This window comes from Gallinula chloropus, assembly GCF_964237585.1.
Source record: "Gallinula chloropus genome assembly, chromosome: 3".
Lineage (NCBI taxonomy): Eukaryota > Metazoa > Chordata > Aves > Gruiformes > Rallidae > Gallinula > Gallinula chloropus.
In genome coordinates this window covers 35,149,705-35,171,691 of record NC_140087.1, presented here as the reverse complement: position 1 = coordinate 35,171,691, position 21,987 = coordinate 35,149,705, and the positions used below count along the sequence as shown (strand labels likewise).

General features: G+C 40.1%; 1 protein-coding gene across 1 annotated transcript in view; it reads left to right on the top strand.

The window, feature by feature from the left end:
- The window catches only part of PRKN (parkin RBR E3 ubiquitin protein ligase), a gene marked incomplete at its 5' end in the record, with an annotated part of 579,674 nt that overhangs the window by 540,485 nt on the left and 17,202 nt on the right, over positions 1-21,987 (top strand). Inside the window, 1 exon segment of the mRNA XM_084261053.1 lies at positions 20,843-20,929. Coding sequence (XP_084117179.1) covers positions 20,843-20,929 — 87 coding nt within the window.

Below are 21,987 nucleotides of genomic sequence, written 5' to 3'. Positions count from 1 at the left end.
ACATACACTGAATTTAACCTGCCACTTTATCATCTAGTCTTGTGCGGTTCTTCTGCAGTTCACAAACAGCCTTTGTCCTTCTCTAAAAAACATTGTGTCATTTGCAAACTTTTTCTTCTTGCTGCAGACTCCCAGCTGGGGGTGATGAACAGCAGCTCCCAGCACACATCCCTGGGAAACTCCACTCATGTAGCACTTCAACTGCAAAGCCTGGCTGTTTACTCTCTGCTCTGAGTCTGCCTGCAAACTGCCACCCATTTGTTTCTGTGAAGGCCTAAGCTCTAATAACCTGTCTGCCTGGTCCCTCTGTGGGCACTACACAGTCCCTGTGAGCTAACACCACATCTATCTGCCAGCAGCTCTGTGCTGCTCTGAAACACCTAAATCAAACTGCTGTATCTGCAGAAGTTGCTGTATTTCATTCTAGGACATTAAATACTGCAGTATTTAACTTCTGTGCACCCAAGTCCTTCATTGGATCTAGCCTGAAGTACACACCAACACTGTTCCTTTGTACAGGAACAGTGGAACAGAAAAGCATTTGAAGGCACTAACCTTTTTGCAGTCCTTTACTGAGAAACCCAGCTACGCTTCTGAAGGAATGACAAACGTTGGGCTGAGGTTGTCTGCACAGTCAGGAGGCTGAAGTCTTTCTTTTCCCTGGTCTTCCTCTCATACTTCTCTCTCATCAGTAAGTCTTTGGATCTCTGAAGACATCTGTCGCTGAAATGAGGAGCCCTACATGGGAGACAGAACTAGACGTGCTTTGGACCCAGGGTGAGACCTGCTGCAGGGAGTCTCACTCTCAGTTTTTTGCAGGTAGATCTCAGCTGTGTCTATTGCACTCAAACCTGCAGGATCCCCTTCACAACCCCCTTCCCAAACACATGCCAGAGGGGATTGCACAGTCCTAGAGGTTAAGTTGGTTTAATAAATACCTTCACGTTGTTCAGAGGATACGAAACCCTCTCCCCAGTGATTAGATTTGGTTTCAATAGAATTTGTGTATTTAGGAAAGACAAACACTGTGAAGAGTAATCATTATGAACCAGTAATTACAGGAAAAAATCCTAATTCACTTGTCTTTTGAACCTGACAGTAGCATTTACCCTAACTGGACACTGATGCATTCTTACTGCATATTCTGGCTGGACCTCTAACTGCCTAGAAGCCATAAAGCTGAACAGCCCCACTTCTTCTGAAAAATAGGCATGCTGAAAAAATAGGAAAGAATTTTCAATCTCTGGAGATAGATTTTATTAAAAACATGCCAAACCAGACACTTCATATACTATATACATATGTATACACACATGTACACCCACAAATATACATATTTATATCTCGTATAAGGAACTAGAATGAAGTCATAATTATAAACAGAGAAAAGCTGGTGGCCAAGACATGAAATGGAAATGCCTGGGAAAAGATAAATCCTTCATTACAAGTGTGCCTTTACTTCCATACTGCTTTCCAGCCCATCAACTGTTAGTTGCTTCGTAGCCTGCATCATCTTCTGAGAGCGCACTCCAGATTTTTAAGAACCCATGTCCTTTGAGGACTTCACTGTGGGTTTTCTCCCTTCTTCAAGAAATTTTCCTGTGCCTCCTGGGAGATTTCCAGCCTGGATTCATGTCCGAGTTGCCAGGTCCCACTCCCTGTCCCTCCCCATAATGCCCCACATCCAAGCAAGCTCCTGCTGCCCTGGGGGCACACAACAGGACCCCGAGGGCAGCAGCCATGGTAAAGCAAAATGTGGTTTTCTCTATTCTGAACTTCTTTAACAAAACCAAGGTATTGTAGTGACTACAAAGTCAACTACAAGCGAAGTATGTTTGTACCCACTGCTGCGCACAGAATATGGAAATGGTTCAAAAGCTCTGTCCTTAGTTATTTATTTACTGTGCACTTAATGTGCATGGTAAATGGGCTGTGTTTGATGCGTCAGTCTCTTTGTCCTTACATTGTGTACATGTGCCAATGCCCTCTGCTGTACTCAGTGTGGTAGTATATCATACCTCAGCCTGATCAATCAAGAAATCATAAATACCTTTAAAATGTTATTCCTTGGTCATCTCTGGGGGACAGTCTACCTAGATTATGAGCTCTCCTAGTGTTAAATGGACACAGAGGATTCATGGCTTACCACTTGATAATAATGGCATGAAGAGTTCATTTTTAGCTTTCTTCTTTATAACTGGCTTTTTCTTCGTGGCTTTTGTCTATGAGCTCATGCTTGTTTATGACATCAGAACTGTCTCCAGCTGTGGTGTCACCAGCACTGTCTTGTGGTCTTAGCGACAGTGAATGAGGAGGAAGGTTAGAAAGAAACAACTTCTACTCAGCTACCTTGCTAATCAGCACTCATGGCGGCGGGGGGTGGGAGGAGGGAGGGAGGGAATCCTTCCCAGAACAGAATGGGGATTATTTGATGGGAGAGAGATTTGGGAGTTGTTTATAGAAAAGTCCCTAAAGCCTTTGGACTAAAATACAGCTGCAGTGCTGAAAACAAATCAGATGCTGGATTGTATTGCTGAGGTAAACAAAGTGAAGCAAAGCCTGGGAGGGGATGGTCTTGTTACATAAGACACCAGTTACATTGCACTGAAAATGCTACAACCCCTATTGTGTCCTGTGCCTCAGGGTATAATTGCTCTTGAAAAAAAAAAAAAAAAAGAACAAAGCAGAACAACCAAAATGATAACAAGTTTCAAATATTTCAGCATTAAAATGTTGGAAAATAAGAGGTTTTCTTTCAGTGGGAAAAGAAAAAAAAGAAAAAGAAGGGGGGAAAAAAAGCACCTTCAGAGTAATCTATTGAAAGTGTTTGGATTTAGCATACAAAACGCTAACCTGCATGTAGGTGCATTTCTTTTCTCACAGTCACAGAGAGCAAAAAATGAAGCCAAGTAATGTGAAAATCAGATGATGGAAACATAATGAAGGCTAATGATTACATAAAATAGGTTACCAAAACCCTTTTGAGGGCCTTTAAAAGGTATCTCTCTGCCTTTCAGCACACACAGCTGCAAAAAGGATAGAGTTAGAGGAGCACGAAAGAAAATGATCGAGAGAGCACAAAGAGGAGCCGATTTAACAATGGGACATGTCACTCTGTTCTCTACTCTGTAAGTCCTTACCCTGTGTTCATCACTATGTATCTGCTCCGCACTCCTGTTCCCCCTTTATCAGCAGACTTAGCCTGTCAGAGAGTGTGAGATGAGCTCACAGGTTTTTGTCCTGGTTTTGTATGGGAATAAGTCTCAGGCAGCAGCACTGTTTCTGAGTCTGCTGATCTTTCACACCCCTGTAGTAACTTCGTAACCCATGGGGCTCAATCTTAACTCTATGTTACCAGATATATTTCCACAAATTTCATGAACAGGTAGTGGGATAGAAGTTAGAGACACCTTTCAAGTTCCCTGAGCTGCATTTTGAGCTCAAACCTGATTAAACATCAGAAAATCCATTTAATCTCTCAAACTCATTATACAAATGTCTGCAAAACTGTCTTCTTGATTGCTAATGCTGATATAAAAGCTTTCTTAATTTACTTCATTCTGGGCAACTCCTAAAAAGAAGATGTTTTGGGGTTTGGATTGAACTGAAGAAGATGCATACCCCAAAGCCCTGCTCAGTATTCTAGCTGTACCAGCTAGCCCAGTAAAAGATACTGCCTGACTCCAGAGAGCTCGCCCTTGAACAAGACACTACTTTTCAGCAAATATACTAAGAAGTAAATAATAGGACACAAAATAACTGCAAAAATATCAGGAGTGGATTTATAATGTATCTGTACAGCTAAAATAAGTTTTTAAGAAATTCTTATTACATGCAGTCTTGCTGTTACACTGTTTGGATTGGGAGGTATTCTTTCATCTCCTTTTGGCTGTGTTTTAGTCTTGCAAATGAATTTTTATATGACCGTTACTCACAGAAAAAAAAAAAAAAAAAAAAAAAAAAGAGAAACTCTGTCTTGGATGGGAAGTATTTCACTAATGTGGAACCCACTGCTTCAAGAGGGTTGAGACAAGTTGTCGAGTGTGATTAGAGATATTTTTTAAAGTTGAGTTGCAGTCAATGTTTGGACAGTTATGCCAGCCAAAACCAGTATTTATTTACAGATAGGACAAAAAGGGCAGGCACTGGTTGTTCGTTGTGGTGATCCTGACAAAAGTTTCCAATCTCTTTTATCTGCAATTAATTGTCCAACAGAATTAGGAAGGATTTTCTGTTTTCAAAGAATATGGTTGAAATATTTTGTTAACAGCATTTTTGAAAAGTTGCTGCAGAAAATCACCAGAATTTAGAGGTTTTGTATCTCTTAGTATTAAATCCCATATAACCAAATGGAGGGTTTTTCCCCACACACACAAATGTAAAAGACAAAACACTGCAAATCCAGAGTAGTCACTGGTTCTTGCTGAATATCAATCAGTAATTTATAAATTACCGACAGTTGTTTAAGAACTGAACATGATTATTGGTTTGTAAGAATCCTTTAGAAGAGGATTCCATATTTTGTAAAAAAAATGAACCCACTAAATTTTTTTTGATGCACAGATTATTGGAAATACTGGCTTATTCTAGTTACAGGCATCTATTTGAATTAAATTGCCAGCTGCAAAATGTGTGTCCCTACAGGGCTGTGGTACGATCCCAAAGAGTAACTATAGTATTCCAAATGCCAATCAGAATTATAGGTAGGAGTGTGTCTTGAGAAATAGCAAGGTGCATGAAAAAAAACCTTTTCCAACTATCTCTTCCATTATTTCATTTTTGTTTTAATGAAGAACCTTTTGGGGAAATTGCTATGCTTGAATAGCATGAAGAATGTACATGACATTTTATTTCGTTCACCTGTGACCCTGCCTATTATTCTCCCCAGCAGTCCAGAAATGAAACATTTCATAAGCTATTTGCTCTTTACTGGTCATTTAATTATTATGCACCTCATTTCTTTTGTTTAGTTGTTAAATTAAAAAAAAAAAACCACCACATTTAATTTTCTCTGAGTTTGGGGCTATTTTATAATTTCATAGGATATTTGAAGGTGTGTATGTTACTGTAAGATAACACTGGCAGGTCACTAAAAGCATTTGCCTCTGCCTCATGCTTCACAACACCCACGAGGCACGCGTTATCTCAGTGTACCACACGTCTTGTTAAGCCTTACAGTTTCTGTGGCTGATGGACAAACTTACTGTCAGGGTCTTAACAAGAATGCTAGTTTTATATGTTTATAGCTCTCCCATTGTCTACAGTTCAGTGCCAAGATGCACATCCATCGTGTATCAGATGCGTATAATGGGAAGGCACTTAGACCGACGTCAAGAAAGGGAGAGGCATAACACAAGTTTCCTTTGACAAATCTCTGGAGAGATTTTGAGTGCAGAGCTGCTAGTGGGTTGAGATGGCCCAATAGCAACCCCAAGAACACCAGTTTTTCAAATTATTTACTGGTTTAAGAAAAAATATAGTAGAGAAAATATTAACAAAATAAGATTTACAAAGAATCTGCTTATACTTGAGAGTCATTTCCAGAAAGACTATTCAAATGGTTTAAGTTAAGCTCATTCGTATTGGAGACCTGATGTCTAGCCTGCTACTCTCAGGAATTAGACATCTCTCATCAAGAATTATGCATCTTAATTCATTGTGTAATGCCATGTGTATACATCCTTAGCAGTCATTATGCAAGACAAAACCATCTAATTGGATCCCATAGTGACAGCGGCATCTGTCAGAAATCAGAGAAATTCCTTTTCTTTAAATGAATGCTTTTCAAAATACAGCAAATGTGTACATTATTCCTTGACTTCAAGGGCAATTAGTTTATTTTATTTATTGTCATATTACTAGTTCAGGTGGCATATACTTTATTATAAGTACAGAAAATCATGCGTTTCCTTCTTGTAAAGTTGTTTGCCTTTGGAGATTGATTCACCAAGAAAAGGTGCTGTCTTGTGTGCATGTTCTGAGCAGATGGCTAGGTAGTTATTTCAGGATGATTATCTAGAGCGAAGAGTTGTTAGTTCTGACTTTCTAATCTTATCTTAACAAGTGATGAACATTGACCAAATTCCTGGAACTGGACACCAACTCCTCAAGTCCACGAGCTGAGTCTATATAGTGAGCTCAACGTAAGAATGGGATTCATTTCCAACTTATTCATTGAACATGAGGTTGGACAAGATGTTGATACAAACCTTGTTTTTTGCAGCTCAGGTCCATTTTTAATTTGAAAACATAACATTTTTGGTTAATGGAAAACAGAAATAACTTGAACTGTAAGTGAAATTGTATCCTTTTCCCATTAGTACCTACCAGGTTTTCATGAACTACAATTTTCTCATACAGCAGCTGAGAAAAGTGATGCACACTTGATTCTCCAGTGGGAAAATAACATATCACAACCTACAGGGGCAAATTAAAGTCTGTTTCTCTCTGACAAACGTAATTTTGCCACTTCGGTGCAAGCTGGCATGCTTTGCCTCCTTTTGTTTTGCTGCTTATAGCAAAATGCTGACCTCCTGTGTATCCAAAAATCAGATTGAAATCAGAAGGAGCTTGTGACACATGGTTATGGCACACAGTGTAAACTTACTACGTAAAGGTAACACAATGTAAGGCTCAAAATGATGTTTGCTAATGATCCTTATTTAATAAAAAGCTCCAGTAATAGCCCTCAAATACTACAGTAAGACAACTGGGAGCTGTAGTGGTTTGAGGTCATTATTGTTGAGTGCTTTTAATACACTTTTGAAAAGTCACCTTTCTTTGTTTTCTGTGGGAGCTGGCAGGTTGTCTTTGAAGCCAAAGAACAAAAATACGGTGGGGTCATACACTAACAGAGGCTGTTTGCTTTTTTCTTTGCATTAAATTCCCAGGTGCAAAGAGATTTCAGTTTTGAGGGGAAAAGTGAAAAATATGACAATTATTTTGAGGTAAATGGTACTTTTCTATTTAGCAGTGACCCATCAGTATGTTTCTTTTTCCTTTGATTTATGCAGAAAGAAAACCCAAAAAAGGCCAGCATATCATGATTAGCAACAGAATAGAACCACAGGCATGTACATTCTAGTAGTGGGGATTAGACACACACCAGTAATTTCCTCAGGCTCAGTTTTATCTGAATAACATATTTTTAAAAAAGCAAAGTTTCCATCCCCCTCTGCCATTGATTAATTATCAGTGTTTTATGCAGGTCCTGAATATAAAATGTAGCTTATGCTACCCTACTTCTGATTGATTCATTTGCATAGAATGCCTGAAGGATAACTCAGGAGGTAGAAAAGCTGAATATCTCCAAACACATACCCTTTTGTTCCTACTCCAAGAGCAGTCCAAAGTCTTGTGGCTCCATAGCTGAAAGACTTCCAGGTGTGGCTTCTTGTGAGCCTTTTGAAATCAGGGAAGGGGATGAGAGGAAGAGATGCTACACTTTGTGTTAGCTCAAAGCAGCGTCAGCTAGAGCAGGTTCCTTAGCTCAGGTCAGGTCAAGTGAGGTTTTGAATATCTGCAAGGATGGAGACTCCACAACTTCTCTAGGCAACCTGTGGTTGTGTTCAATGTCTAATAAACAATATTTACTGCTTTCCTTTCTTCCACCCAAGCCAGTCACCTCATTGTAGAAGGGTATCAGTTTAGTCAGGCATGATGTCCCCTTCACAAATGTATGCTGACTACTCCCAATACCTTCCTGTCCTTAACATGTCTGGAAATGGTTTCCAGGATTATTTGCTCCATCAGCTTCCCAAACGACCAAGCTTACTCTGACTGGCCTGTGGTTTTCTGGATCCTCCTTCTCACCCTTCTTGAAGATAGGAGTGACATGGAGTTTCTTCCAGTCCTCTGGGTCCTCTCTCCCCTACTTGCCAGGACACTCAAAGGTAATCAAAAGTGACCCTGTAATGATATCAACCAGCTCCCTCAGCACCCCCACCATGATGAACATCCAGTTTGTATAAATAAATAAAATAGTCTGATCCTTCTTCAGCAAGGCTAAATCTTTCTTGCTCCAGACTTCCCCTTTGTTCTCAGGAACCTGGGATTCCTGAAGGGAAGTCTTGCCAATAAAGACTGAATTGAAAAAGGCACAGAGTACCTTGGCCTCTTCCATGTCCTTTGTCATCAGATTCCCTGCCTCATTCACCCATGCTTTCCTTGATCTTCCTTTTGTTGCTGATGTAAAAGTCCTTGATGCCTTTTGTGTCCCTTTTCAGATTCAACTTCAGATGGGTTTTGGCTTTCCTAACCCCTTCCCTGCACATTTGGATAATGTTTGTATATTCCTCATAGATCCTGGCTCCCACCTCTTACATGCTTCATTTTTATGTCTGAATTTAGACAGGAGCTCCTTGTTCACCATACAGGTCTCCTAGTACTTTTTATTGGCTTCCTGATGGTTAGGGTGGACCATTGTTGAGTTGGAGGTGATCCTTAAACATCAAACACTGTCCTGAACCCCTGTTTTCTCCATCACTGATTTCCCTGGAATTCTTCAAAGCAGGTCCCTGAACAGGCCAAAGTGTGTTCTCTTGAAGTCTAGGCTTGTGGTCCTGGTTTTTGCCTTGTTTTCTCCTCTCAGGATCCTGAACTGCATCAATCCATGGTTGCTGCAGCCTAAGATATCTCCAGTCTCCACAACTCCAAACAGTTCTTCCTTGATGGAAGTCTGAGGTACAGCAGTCGATGTCCACTTGTTGGCTCCTCCATCACTTGTGTCGAGGAATTGTCATTGGTGCACTTCTGGAAACTTCTAGATAGCTCATGCCCTGCTGTGTTGCCTCCAATGCAACTAGAGAAATACAAAGCATGTTGGATGATTTGTAGATCTGTCAGAAATCCAAGGAAAATTAAGAAAATTGCTGGGTTGTAAAAGTATTTTTGATAAATATGATTTATGGACCATATTTTTTGTAGACAGAGATCTAGCTATCCATCAATATATGCTGATAGGGAACAATATTTATTGGGTTTACACACATGTGTATGTATTTAAGCTCTAAACAGGGAGCTTCTTTTGCTAAGAAGTTTATTGTATGGTACATCAAAATGGTGCCGAGACAAGTGCCAAGTTGTTTGCCCTTCCTGCAAACCAGCTAATGTTCTGAGCTCACATTTCAGGCATCGCTCTTTGGTAGTTTGTATAATTACTCTACACAAAATGTCCAGGATCAACAAACCAGAAAAGAATCAGTTTGAAAGGTCAGGCAAGAAGTCACGTTATTGACTAGGTATATACTCAGTGAACACAATTAGCACAAACTGTAAGTTTTAAAAAACCATTCTTGTTTCAGAAGAAAATTACTTGAAACCACACCGTTAGCCTTTGCACTGAAAAGAAGGTATTGAAGTTGAGGGATCGTTAATGGGAGCTCTGGGTTGTGGCAGGGTACTCCCGACACAAACCAGCCCAGCTATCACTGACTTTTGATCAGTCCTGTATTTCCCAGGAAGCACCTGTTCCTCTTCCTTGAAAAAGGAGCCATGATATTTTCTTTATTAATCCAATGCTTTCTCCAGCAATGTTTATGTCAGGTTTTGCAAAAATATGCTCCATTCAGGAGAACCAGATATGAAAGTTTTCCAAAATTCTCACAATTTCTTTCTGTCTTCTCTTCTAAGTAATTTTTATTTTAATTTATTCCCTTTTCAGATGACTTGGAATTGCAGATTCTGAGTCTAAATCCATCCTTCAGAGCTTGGAGTTGATGGATTTCCAAGGTCTGGCTACATTTTAATTTTAGACTGAGCCTTAACACCGAGTTTTCATCCGTTTTTGAAATTTTCCCATAGTTTCTCTGTGTTGTTCAATGTCAATGATCAGGCTAAGAAACACCTCTAATTGTAATCACATAGTGCAGGATTTTTTAATAATGCACTTTTTTTTTAAGTAAAGTACAGTCAGAACTGGAACCAAGCAGTTGAATGGTGCTGGTTGTTGAAGAGAACATGCCTTGGATTTGAAGACTGTAGATTAGCTATTCCCTAATTTTAAAGGATTTGCAAACATAAACTAGAAGCAAAATAGAGGCTTAAGATCATTCCTTCCCTCCTCAAAAAAAAAAAAATTCTACTCAGAGAAATATCCTAATGCCCTGCTTAATCTGGTCACTAAGAGGAAAGGCACAGTCCCTGGACCCTTGCACAGAAGCTCTGCATTTCCTTTGAAGAGAGACTTACAGAAATCTGTTCAGTATTTTCTGCTGTCCCCAGCACATAGTCTAGATGTGTGGTTTGGAGACAGCACCCAATAAAATACTTAAAATAGTTATCGGAGATACTTTATTGATGCTATTTTCTTTGCTAGATGGGCGTATTTAGAAGGATGCTCTTTTTACAGGGCTTCAGCTGTTACCAGATTCGAGAGAAACAGGATGCTACGGCTGTGAAACAAGGAGCACCCCCCGCTCCTTTTTATGTCTTTCAGGGCATACGAATACCTTTCCTTCTGTATGAGACTGTCTTGTCAGGACTGGTTTTGCATGTGTCAGCTGCTGGTAACCCTGGGCTGGGGGTTTTTTAGGCTCTTTTTCAATTGCAAAAGCTTAGCAGCCTGCTTGGGTTGATTCCTGTGTCACCGCTGCCATCTTCTGGAAAGTTCTGGATATTGCCGGGTGGGCTTTTTTAAACGTAGCTTGATGAACAAAAGTCTGTCTGAATGGCACGGAATAAAAGTTTTGTAGGTGGGGTGCCTTGGTTCTGTTAGGGATCTCTACAAAATCATTCAGGGAAGTGGGTGGCCCGATTTCCATTGCAATTCAGCATGAATTAGGCACTGGGTAATTGCTTCGCTCTCATCAGCTTCCCAGCCTGCCTGTTCAGTAGTTCATTTCAAGAACCACGTTAATGAATCCATCAGATTTGCAGGTCTGTTTGCACATATAAATGTGGAGCTAGATGCTCAAATGCCCAGGGCATGCATGCATAGCAGCAGTATTATCATATGGAAATAGGTTTGTCGTACTGTTTAAGGGCATATTAATTGAACTCCAAAGCTGCTGGAGAAGGAGCTAAAGCCACAGGCAGTAAAATTCATTTCTCATGACATTCCCTGTGAACTGATATATGCATTCAGCAACAAAACATCTTTTTCAAACTTGGAAGAAGTGATACTTTAATGTAGCTTCCCAATGTGGCTTTGTTGCAAGAGAAACAACTTTTGGCATCTCACATTTGAAGTGATGCATCTTCCGCAGGAAGAGTATTTTCAAAAGGTACACTGTTACACTTCTTATAAAATGCTTTGTCTCACACTTCCTAAAGGCATCTCAAAGTAACTATTGGTTTCCTTTTTTGCATTCTAGTCCCTTAAAAATCAAGCTTCCTTCCCTATAAAATTTTACCACTTTTTCTTTGTAACCATTTTGGTGGTGACAGCATACCTATTAGCTTTTTTTTCTTTACAACATAACTCGTGCTCTGAGTTTATCTGCTTTAGTGTAAATACTGTATTGTTCCACTGGACCTTCAGTGAATTTCTACTACTGTAAGATAGATACAGTTCATGTTTTAATATATACCTGTATATATTGTGTATTTAGAGGGTTGGTTCTCTTTTTTTTTTTCTTTTTATCAGTTATAGGTGGAATGTTACATTCTTATGTGGAATACTCAAAATATAGAGAATAATATCCACTAGATTCCAAATTTTTGTTAAAATAATCACAGTTTAGATACATTTTACATCCTTGACTGATTTAAAAAGACTTGTCATATTCATAAATTACTAATCCCCATATCCCTTGCATTTATTTTCTAATGTATTCCATTAAATTATAAGGTGGCACTAATACTGATTTTATTTCAATCATTCCTCTTAGAAATACTGTGTAATTTAATATGGAAATCATTTATAGAAGTCTTAGGTTTACCTGCATCTACTTTGCATTTTGTTAGTCATCCAGGCATAAAATTGCTCAAAATTATGCACTAGATAGATGTGGTTAGGTGCCTGTACCACTTACTAAAGTTACTTAAATAAGAACAGAATTAAGGCAACACACAGTTGTTTTTCTCTCCAGTGGTGCCAGCAAGAACCTAATATTGAATTCAGTTTCTTTGTCATGTCTGTACTACACAGTGAAGTAAGGGATCTCTGTAGCTCTACATGCCCACGTTAGCTCCAAGCAGTGCTGAAACATCTACCCAGCATAATACAGCACACACAGAGACAGTAGCCCAGGTCCCAAACGTGCTATCGCTGCATTAGCTGCAGATGACTGACACGGCTGTAAGACTTCCAGCCCGGCTACCTGAAAGTTCCTCAGCAGTGTAAGCTGCGAGTAAAACCCAGTTTTGCCACCTGAAGAAGGAGGAAAGGGGCTAGGCTACTGCTGTAATAGAAATGAGAAGGCAGAGAGCAGTGGATACGCAGGAATTAAGTGCAGGGGAAGATGCCTCACTGACAGCTGGCCCTGAAGGAGGGGTCAGAGTCTGCGGCAGCAGCTATTTCTGAGGTTAGGAAGAGCTTCTCAAAGTAGTGATGTTTAACATCTGAAGTCTTGTCATGGTCCTTGTAGCGTGACAAGCTAGAAGCCTTGCTCTCTCTGTTTGCTGTCCACAGCTCTGGCACCAGTGAGGTAAGTAACAGGGACATGAATGTCTTGCTGTCTTTAGCAGCCTGCTGCTGCTGCAGGGAGCTGCCTACTTTGGTTAAGCTTGTTCCGCTTCCTTTTCAAGAGGTAGCTTGGTTGGCATCAATCGGGGCACCGTGGTGTTCTGCTCCCAGTTAAAGCTGTTCAACTCTGGCAGGGACAGCTGGGCCTGCACAGACAACCCAAAGTGCTTTGAAAATTCTGCAGTGTTTGAACTCATGTCTGCTTGGGTGGTCACCTATTGGGTGGGATTCCTCACTGGTAACAAGACCTGACTCTAATAACAGAGTGCATAAGCACGCATAATAGCACAGCAGGTAACAGGGTTTTGTACTGTCGATGTAGCACGTAATCCTGTTATTAGTGCTGCTTTTTAGACTTTTCATTCCTGTTTTCTGGAATGAGATAGTAAGTCTGACATCCCAGCCAACATGCTAAGAACAAGATTGTGCAATACCCTTGTGGGGTATAGGAATCTGGAAAGAGCATCACCCCTTCTCCCATGGGGGCCTGAAGTCATTTCATCAGAGAGAAGCACCTGGCTTCCTCTCAGCTTCTTTCTTCTGATCTATCCCTTGCAGCTCTTGGACCACAAGGCAGTTCAAAAGGGAGAGAAGTGTTAAGACTGCCCATCCACTTAAACCAGCAGTCAGGTTTAGGGAGGTCTGGGATAGGTTCTCTGCCCTTACAGTGCCCCTTTTACCAATCCATCTTTTAGGCTAATGCCACCTGATGTAAGGGAAGCTCCAGGACAATCTGTCTGCCTGGAGACACAAACTTACCAGCACTCACTGGAGAGGCTGGGGATCTACAGGCCATCATCTAGATCTTAGGGAATGAGCCCATGGGGTTTTTTTGCAGAAGTCAGGAGGGAGACTTCCACATTCAGAAGAAAAGCACTGAAACGTGTAAGACATTTTGATGCAGTCCTACACTTAAAGCTTTTAATGTTTATAGAAAATTGCCTCTTACAGTATTGATGGCAAATTGCCCCTAGATTGCAAAAGCTGCACAGAGACTGCAGCTATATTTTTGACACCATGTTTTGACAGATTGTCACGCTTCTCACAAAAGTTTGATTTTAGATGAAATATTCATAGCAAATGTGTGTACTTTATTATAAGGAAAAAGACCAAAATTGCTCTGCAAGTACCACCATGCTTTGCAATTGCATTATATCTGATAAAACTGGTGTCATTAAATATGGATACTTTCCTACTGTGGCATTTATCTTCATTGTAGTATTTGCAGGTTTTTCTATGACTGACAATTGGCAAAGCCACAAATCCTGAGTAAACACAGCCACTGCAGATGGTAAATATTCTGCTTTTAAAGTTCCTTGCTGTAAGCACAAGAAATACTAAAAGACAGGGCATGTGGGTGGCGGTCTCACACTTGGTGCTCAATGTAACGAAGTGCCAGAGGCAAAGTCAATCCAATACCCAAGATGTGTGGTTCACAGCAGGAGTGCGACAAGGACTGTGACATTTGGGGAGGGGGATGTTTTTAATTGACTTTGGATGGAGATAAGTAACAAAGTACATAAGTTCAAAGGAAAAAAATGCTTAGTCTGTTTTTATGGAGGTTTGAATGCTAGCCAAGCATCCAACTGCTCTCTTACTCAAAAAATATAATATATGGTAAAACCTTTTCCCATGAAATTTGGGGTCTGTGGGCTTTTCTTTTAAAAAGTACTAATCTGTTGGCATATATCATTCATTGTACCATGATAATTTGTACTTTGGAAAGGGCAATTATTAACAATAATTTTCTAAACAAAAACACTAGAGAGAGACAACTTTGGGTATTGTGGGCAGTGCCATTTTATATGTCACTTTCTGATACCTTTGATTTCCCTTAAAGCATGATAATATTTTCAATAGAAACCCTTGCTCCAATGAACAGTCTACAGTTTGCCTAGAAAAGCTCATTTAGGATTGAAACCAGGTGCTTTAGAGTATTTTACATTTTCAAGGGCTTTTTTTCAACGAGGTGATCTTGTTATCAGATGAAAAGAAAGAATTTTTTGCCTTTCCGGTGTTTTGCATGTGTATTACTATTTAACAAAACACTCTTCAAGTTTGTGGGTTCTTTTTTTAAAAAAGCCTACCACCTAAAAACAACCTACCTGAAAATCCTGCTAGTCATTATACATTAAACAACTATACATTTGTTGTATACAGGATAAACGTGCTGGTTAGAACTCAGGGTAGCTTCTCCATAATTAGTTGCTACTTATTTCCACTCCCCTATCATTTTCATTTACCAAGAAACCCCCATGGAAATACACTACCAATTACCTTTATTAGGCTAAATTTTGACTTTGTGGAACCAAAGCATGGTCCTTTTGAGGAAGCATCTGAGATCATTAGTGGGACTCAAATGTTTACAAACTGGAAATCTCCCTTACAGTGACGTTGTATGATCTTGGTCAAGTCTTTTTGCTGTGGATCCTCAACAGAATTTGGATTTCCACATCAACTTAAGATCCTCAAATTTTAGGGATCTGTGGCCAAGGATTTCTATGAACTAGGCTCCAGTCACTAAACCAAAAATAACAGTACTTTGCTGATTCACAGGAGTACAGCAAGAGAAGTTCCCTTACAATTCCAGGATGCTCAGATGATCAAAGCCCTGCAAGTACCTTAGAATGCTATATTATTTTGCTTTGACATGTAACATAGAACCAAGCTCATTTTGAAGACTTCATAAATCTATCTAGTTCCATATATATTAGATTATACTTGATTTCCCTTGTATTCTCTTTAGAATATACAATAGCCTTCTCACACTACAGTATCCTTTAATGTGGATTTTGCAACAGCGTATTAAATTATGAAACTACTACCTGTTAGCTGTGGCTTATTTCACCCTCAGAACAAATTAAGATTTTAGTATAGTACTCTCTTGGGTTTGGACTTGATTTTAGAGGAATGAGTGAGTAGAAGTGTGGAAGGTTTTGAAGTACCTGTTTGCCTGAGAAAGCAAGATAAAGGGAAGATGGTATTTTAAGTGAGAGGTGAGAAGATCTGTGCTGTTTTTCTGTTTTCATATAGTCAAGTCTGAGGAAACTCTGCATCTCTCACATACTAGGTTTGTACTATTGGCAGAAAGTTCCAGTACTGCTGGAGATGTTGACCCTATCTTCATTGAGTAGCTTTAATTTTCATGATTCCCATCTGTAGTGAGTGGTCAAGATACCAGCACCGAATAAGAGAAGATCAAAGAACTGATGAGAGAATGTAAACCAATTTTGATAAGATTCCTAGTCAATATATTTTCAATGACAACCTGTCATACCAGAAGAAATTAATTTAATTCTATGCTGAGATTACAAACTTCATAAGAAAAAAGTAATTGCACTAAATAAATTTCATTTTTTTAATACTTCAAGCTACAGAATATTCTGATAAAGAAATCGCCATACTATATCAATAAATGGCTTTAAGGGGCTGGGTGCCAACTGCCATGGCTAGGGTCTGTGCAGCAAACTGTCAGATGCAGTACAGGTGCTTCCCTGGGCTGTGGTCCTGTGAATTGAAAACCAGCATATTACAGAAGGTAGCAGGGTATTGCTAGCAGCATTCAGCAGGGACCAACAGCAAACCTGTCGTGATACAATGCAGTGATCCAGAAGTAAATAGAAGAATTCTGCTGATGCAACACAGAAATGATACAAAGTTCAGTCAAATATAATCAATGACAAACCAAGACAGACACCAGAAAATTGCCATGAATATGATTTGGTACTGGTGGAGAGAGGAAGGAGGAATGGCTTAACTGGTGAGGTGTTTTGACCCTGGCTGGAGGCCCAATGCCCAAAGTCAGTCTATTGCTCTCCTCTTCAGCTGGACAGGGGAGAATACACATTGAAAGGCTTAGGAGTTGACATAAGGACAGGGAGAGATCATTCCTCAATCAGGATCACAGGCAAAACAGACTCAGCATGGACTAAAGAAAAAAAATCCAATTTATTACACTACACACCCAATGAAACTAGAGTCAGATAATGAGAAGCACAACCAGATCTTAAAGCACCTCCCCCCATCCCTCCCTTCTTAGCAGACTTCACTTTAATCATTATTTCGCTCCCTTCTCTCCCACCAGGGTGGCACGGGGAGGTGGGGACACGGAATTGAGTCAGTCCCTCACAAGTTGTTTTCCTTCTTAGCTGAGGGGGGCATTCCTCACACCCTTCCCCTGCTCCAGCGTGGGGTCCTACCCAAAGGAGACAGTTCACAAACTTCTCCAACGTGAGTCCTTTCCCACAGGGCTTCAGCTCTTCACCAGCTGCCCCAGCATGGGTCACTGCTATGATGGGCAGGCATAAATCATAGAACGTCTCTCAGGCCCAGCCTGGTCCCCCCCCGAGTCACAAGTACACCCCCCCCCCCCCCCGCCCACGCATCCTCCTAGCAGACCTACTCCAGCATGAGTCTCATCTCTATGTCTCTGTCTCTCTCCATGGGCTGCAAGTGCTGGCAGGGGCTTGCTCCAACACGTGTCACAGCATCTCCTGTATGTCTCCACCTGCTCCATCCAGCGTGGGGCCTCTCCACAGGCTGCAGGTGGGGTCTCGGCCTTTTCATTGGGCTGCGGGGGGACACCCGCTCCACCATGGGTTTCTCAACAGGCTGCAGGGGCATCTTTCTCTCCGGCACCTGGGGCACCTCCTCTCCTTTGTCACTGACCTTGGTGTCTGAACAGCTCCTTACATCTTCTCACTCCCTTCTCTGGTGGCAAAAAGCAGCTGCTTGTGGGTTTTCCTCCTAAATGTGATTCCCAGGGGCACTGTGACCATAGCTGATGGGCTCCACCTTGGTCAACAACGACCCTGGCCTTGAGCCAGCTTGTGTTTGTTCTCTGGGGCCTGCAGAGAGCTTCTGGCTGCTTCTTGCAGAAGCCACCACTGCAGCCCCCCCTTCTCCACCAGAACCCAGCCACACAAAACTACAACAGTAGGCATAAAAGTTTTTAACAGAAATTTTGAGGGCCATTAAAACACCGCACCACAGGTAAGAGTGCATCTTCCCTCACCTGATAGCTTTGATCTGGCTGTAAAAATAAATGGCTTGGCCAAACTATATCATAATATCATACTTGTAAATGACAAACCATTTTCCTTTCAGCAAAAAAAAGCAACACACAGAAGAGCTACACTCTGCTCCCACTTCCCAGCTAAAAACACTGTAAATGGGACAGTCACGAAAAACAGACCACAGCTTGGTTTCACCATCCTGGATTTTATTGAGCATCATTCTTGGCACTGCCAATGCCATCTGTAGGGTTTGAATTCCATATAGCTGACCAGAGTTCGGTCTGATTTTACCTTTTGGTTGAAGGATCATAAAGATAAGAGAGTTTTAAAACCAGGATGAAGACTCCTGTTGAGGTTTTTTAATACCTCCTATTCTGAGGGTCACTTGGACTCAGGATTTCTGTTCAGTTCTCTCACACATTTTTACAGATATTCAAAAGCCTATAATAGCACACGCACAGGTTATATTATTTTCCAGTGCCTAAATCCCTTAAGTGCTTTGGGGATTTCGATACTAATCCTCCCTTTAATGCATAAACCTAGAGGGTAGGTTTGGGAGGGACCTTTGGGATTTATTCTTTGCGTTGGTTGTTTTCCAACTGAAGAATCTTTCAAGGGTAACAACAGTAAGCGCTAAATACACAAAGACATAGAAAGTTTATATGCTGTTTATATTATCACAGCAATCAGAGGTCTTTTTTTTTTCAAATAAAAGGAAAGGAAGTGTGACTATTATTAGTAATTACAATACTTACAGCAATTTGAAACACTTAATATTAAATTTATGCAAAAGTGTTAAATCCTGACTAAACAACTTAAATCCTTTTCTTTCCAAGGGCAAAATAACTGTATTAATATTAATGAAGCCACAAAATACAACTTAACTGACAGTATTTTTGCAGTTGCTGTATTTTATTACTGAAACTTTATTATATTTTTCATGTCTGAATGTAAAAAATGAATCAAGTATCGCAAACTGCTCTCTGTTGTAAGTGACATGCCTTTTCTTTATGATGCATGCTTTGCCATAAAAAGGGAGCACTTAATGCATTTCTGTTGGGAAATGCCTAGTTACTCTGACAAACCGATCAGCCTCCGGGGTGGGTTTTTTTGCCACAGAACTGATTTTACATCTCATCCATTATCTAATAAGATGTGAAAAGAGTATCCTGTCTCTCAAAAAAAAAAAAAAAACCACCACGCTTTGTTTCATTACGAAGATGTGGCAGGCTCACTCATGGACTTACTTTAGGATATACAATTGTTAGTGAAAGGCCCACTTAGACATTTGTGCATGTTGTCAGTACAGCAAGCCTATAGGGAAAGCATTGGTAATGTTGGCCCTAAGGATATTTTCTTTTAAAGGTAAGTACAAAAAGCGGCCTCTATAATGAGAAAATCATTCGATCTCTTTAAGTAATACAGCATGAGTTCATGAATTTTATTAGTATGATAAATAGCAATGCCAGGTAAATTACACTGTGAGGCAGCCAGAAAGTCTTCACAAAATACATGTCCTGGGTTGTTCTGTTGGTTCAGGGCTTTTCCTTTCTTCAGGATGTCCTGCTTTTCAATATTTATAAAAGGTTTAAAATCTCACTTGCATGGGAAAAGTGGGAGAGACACCAGAGTGAGGAAAGCATTCTGAGGCATTGTGAGATAAAGCAAGTATATACAAAACTTTCAGACAAATATTTTCAGCCATATGTGTTCATAAGGAAATAAAGTCATAAAGGGAAAAGGACACACAGTAGGAAATGCAGTTAAACCTGGCCTTTCATACAACATTCCTTGCAAAAGTGCCTCCACTGTTAAGCTGTTTGTTAACAAGCATAAGTGAATTAACAAACCAGGGTTAGTTGAAGTAAAATAAAACATTTTAAATCACTGGAAAAATAGTGGAGAGCAGTTACAAGAAAGCAAACAAATTATTAGGTTTGATATCTCTGGAAGTTAGAACACTCACTCCATCCACTCCTCATTTCCCTGACTCCCTGAATAACAGGATCAACCTTTTTGGACTTGCACAATGGTGCTTTTCATAGAAGTGCAGTTTCTTTAGCATGACAATGAAATATGATTTTCAGCACTCCTTAGAAAAGTGACAATTCAGCTTGAAAGAGTTCAAAATGAAATTGCAAAAGCTGGAATTTGTGGCAGACAAATGTTCTAGTGTCATGTCCTCCTGATCTCCTTTATTCATTACATGTGAATGCAGCTCTGTATCTAAAAATCAAGGCTGTTTATCAGTCTTGCTTATAATGCCAGTCAGAATGGCTTACCACTGAGAGTTCTTTCACAGTCAGCATAGCTTTAAAACAGCAGGAGACCCATTTTACATTATTGACTTCTCCCCTTACCTGCAAGGACACAGTATTTAATGCAGCATTGATGGGTCAAAGATTGTGACATGTGTCAAGAGAGATATCTTAATTTCAGAGTTTAAAAGAGGCATTGAACTTGATACTAATGAACCAGTTTAGGTGGCAGAGATGGCTTATACTGAGATAGGGACAATTGTTTTACACATCTGCAAAAGACCTCACTTTTGAATGAAGCCTTATGTAACAAACAATGCAATTCAAGGAAGATGAAACCAGAACAATTGCTATAAATGCAATAAGGGCCTAGAAGCATTCCCTTAAATCCCTGTTAACTAATCTATTGCTTCACTCTTTATGTGGATTTTTTTCCAAGCCATTCTATAAAAGTCCATAGCAAGGATATAGTTTTCTAGAAAATGGCATTTCATATGACCTATATAAAGTGATCATCCCCTAGTAAAGTCAGCAATAGTTTTCCACATTGAATGATTGTGATTCAGAATTATGAATAGAATATTTCCATTAATAAATGCTATAAAGTGGAACTGCTTGTTTCATCCAGCACCCTTTTTCTATAAACAGATTTCACTGCAGGAAAAACACACCCAGAAGTATCTAGTATGACTTTATGTCCCTAAATGGACCATGTAGCAAAATCTCATTTTTAGTAATGGCATTCATGTTACTTCAACAAAATAACAGCAAAATTGTTGTGTTAATGATTAGAGTGTATAATAAGATGCACGATTAGGAGGATTATGGGAATTTAATGGGATGAGAAGGGCAGGAGATCATCTGCTGCATGACTCATGATTGTAACCTGCTGTCTATAACCCTAATGTTTTTTTATGACTTTTGAGCTTTGGTTTGTTTTCCAGTTTGTGTTCTGCCGTGAATGTAAAGAAGAATACCATGAAGGGGAATGCAGCTATCTCCTCAGCACACAGGGAGCCGTGGCCCAGCAGGTAGGGATCCCACAACTCATTACATCCTGACCATTATCCTCAGTCCATCTACTGTGACATTTATCAAATGGGTCCTAATTATAATCCTAAATAAAAGTAATTATATTCATGCTGAATTTCTCTAGTCATCGGAGCTGCCGAATTGGCTTTGGAGTGGATTTCAGGCACTTTGATTGATAGAGTAGCTGAGTTCTGTCAGGAACACACAAGGCTCTGCCATCAGTTGATAAAGAAAAGGCTTTCCCAGTGGGCTTTTGGGGTTGTCTCTATTCAGTGTGAGCACTTTTGAAAGGCTTTCCATAGCCTTGCTGCCTTTCAGCTTATTTTCAGTGCACCAGTCAGGAAATCATGTGGATGCTTGGACTGAACAACAGGGTTTTTATACAGCCTATGCAGAAAATTCTGTTGATAATTTATGTTTTAGCTTACAGAAATAAAAAATTGATTGCCTAGGCTGGAAGCTGTTAGAGGATAATTATTCTAGTCTTCTCTATAATTTTGTATCTGTTGTAACTATGGGTCTGGACAGGAAATAGTTTTTCTCTCCCAGCATTTCTTTCTGTTTGAGATTCCAGTTTCCCTGCTTCCCATGCCAAATAAGTCAGTCTTCCAAATAAAGAAAATAAATGGAGAGAAAGTAACAGGAGAGAGATCCCCTAAATATCTCACAGCTTGATGCCTAGGGTATGCGCCTAGAAAGCATTAAAAAAGGATACTCAGATGTCTAGCGTGTTTGCTGCTAGGAGGAAATTTGAACCCTGAGCCCCACCACACAACTCAACATATACAGGACTGTGGGCAGGTGCTGGTGACTTGTGTCCAGCCAGCTCTCAGCAAGGCAGGCTCTGTCTGAGACTGGCTTTTCAAACACAGAGACTGGGAGGGAGCTGTGAGCCTACTGGGAAGCTTTGCTAGCTGCTACCTTGAGAAAGTTTGTCTGCAATACTTTGGAGACACTGGACCAGGCTATGAACTATGTAGAGTCTCTGCTCTTTAACCTTTCTTAGTAAAGCTTTTCTGATTTATAAAAAGATTTAGCACTGAGACAGAATTAAACA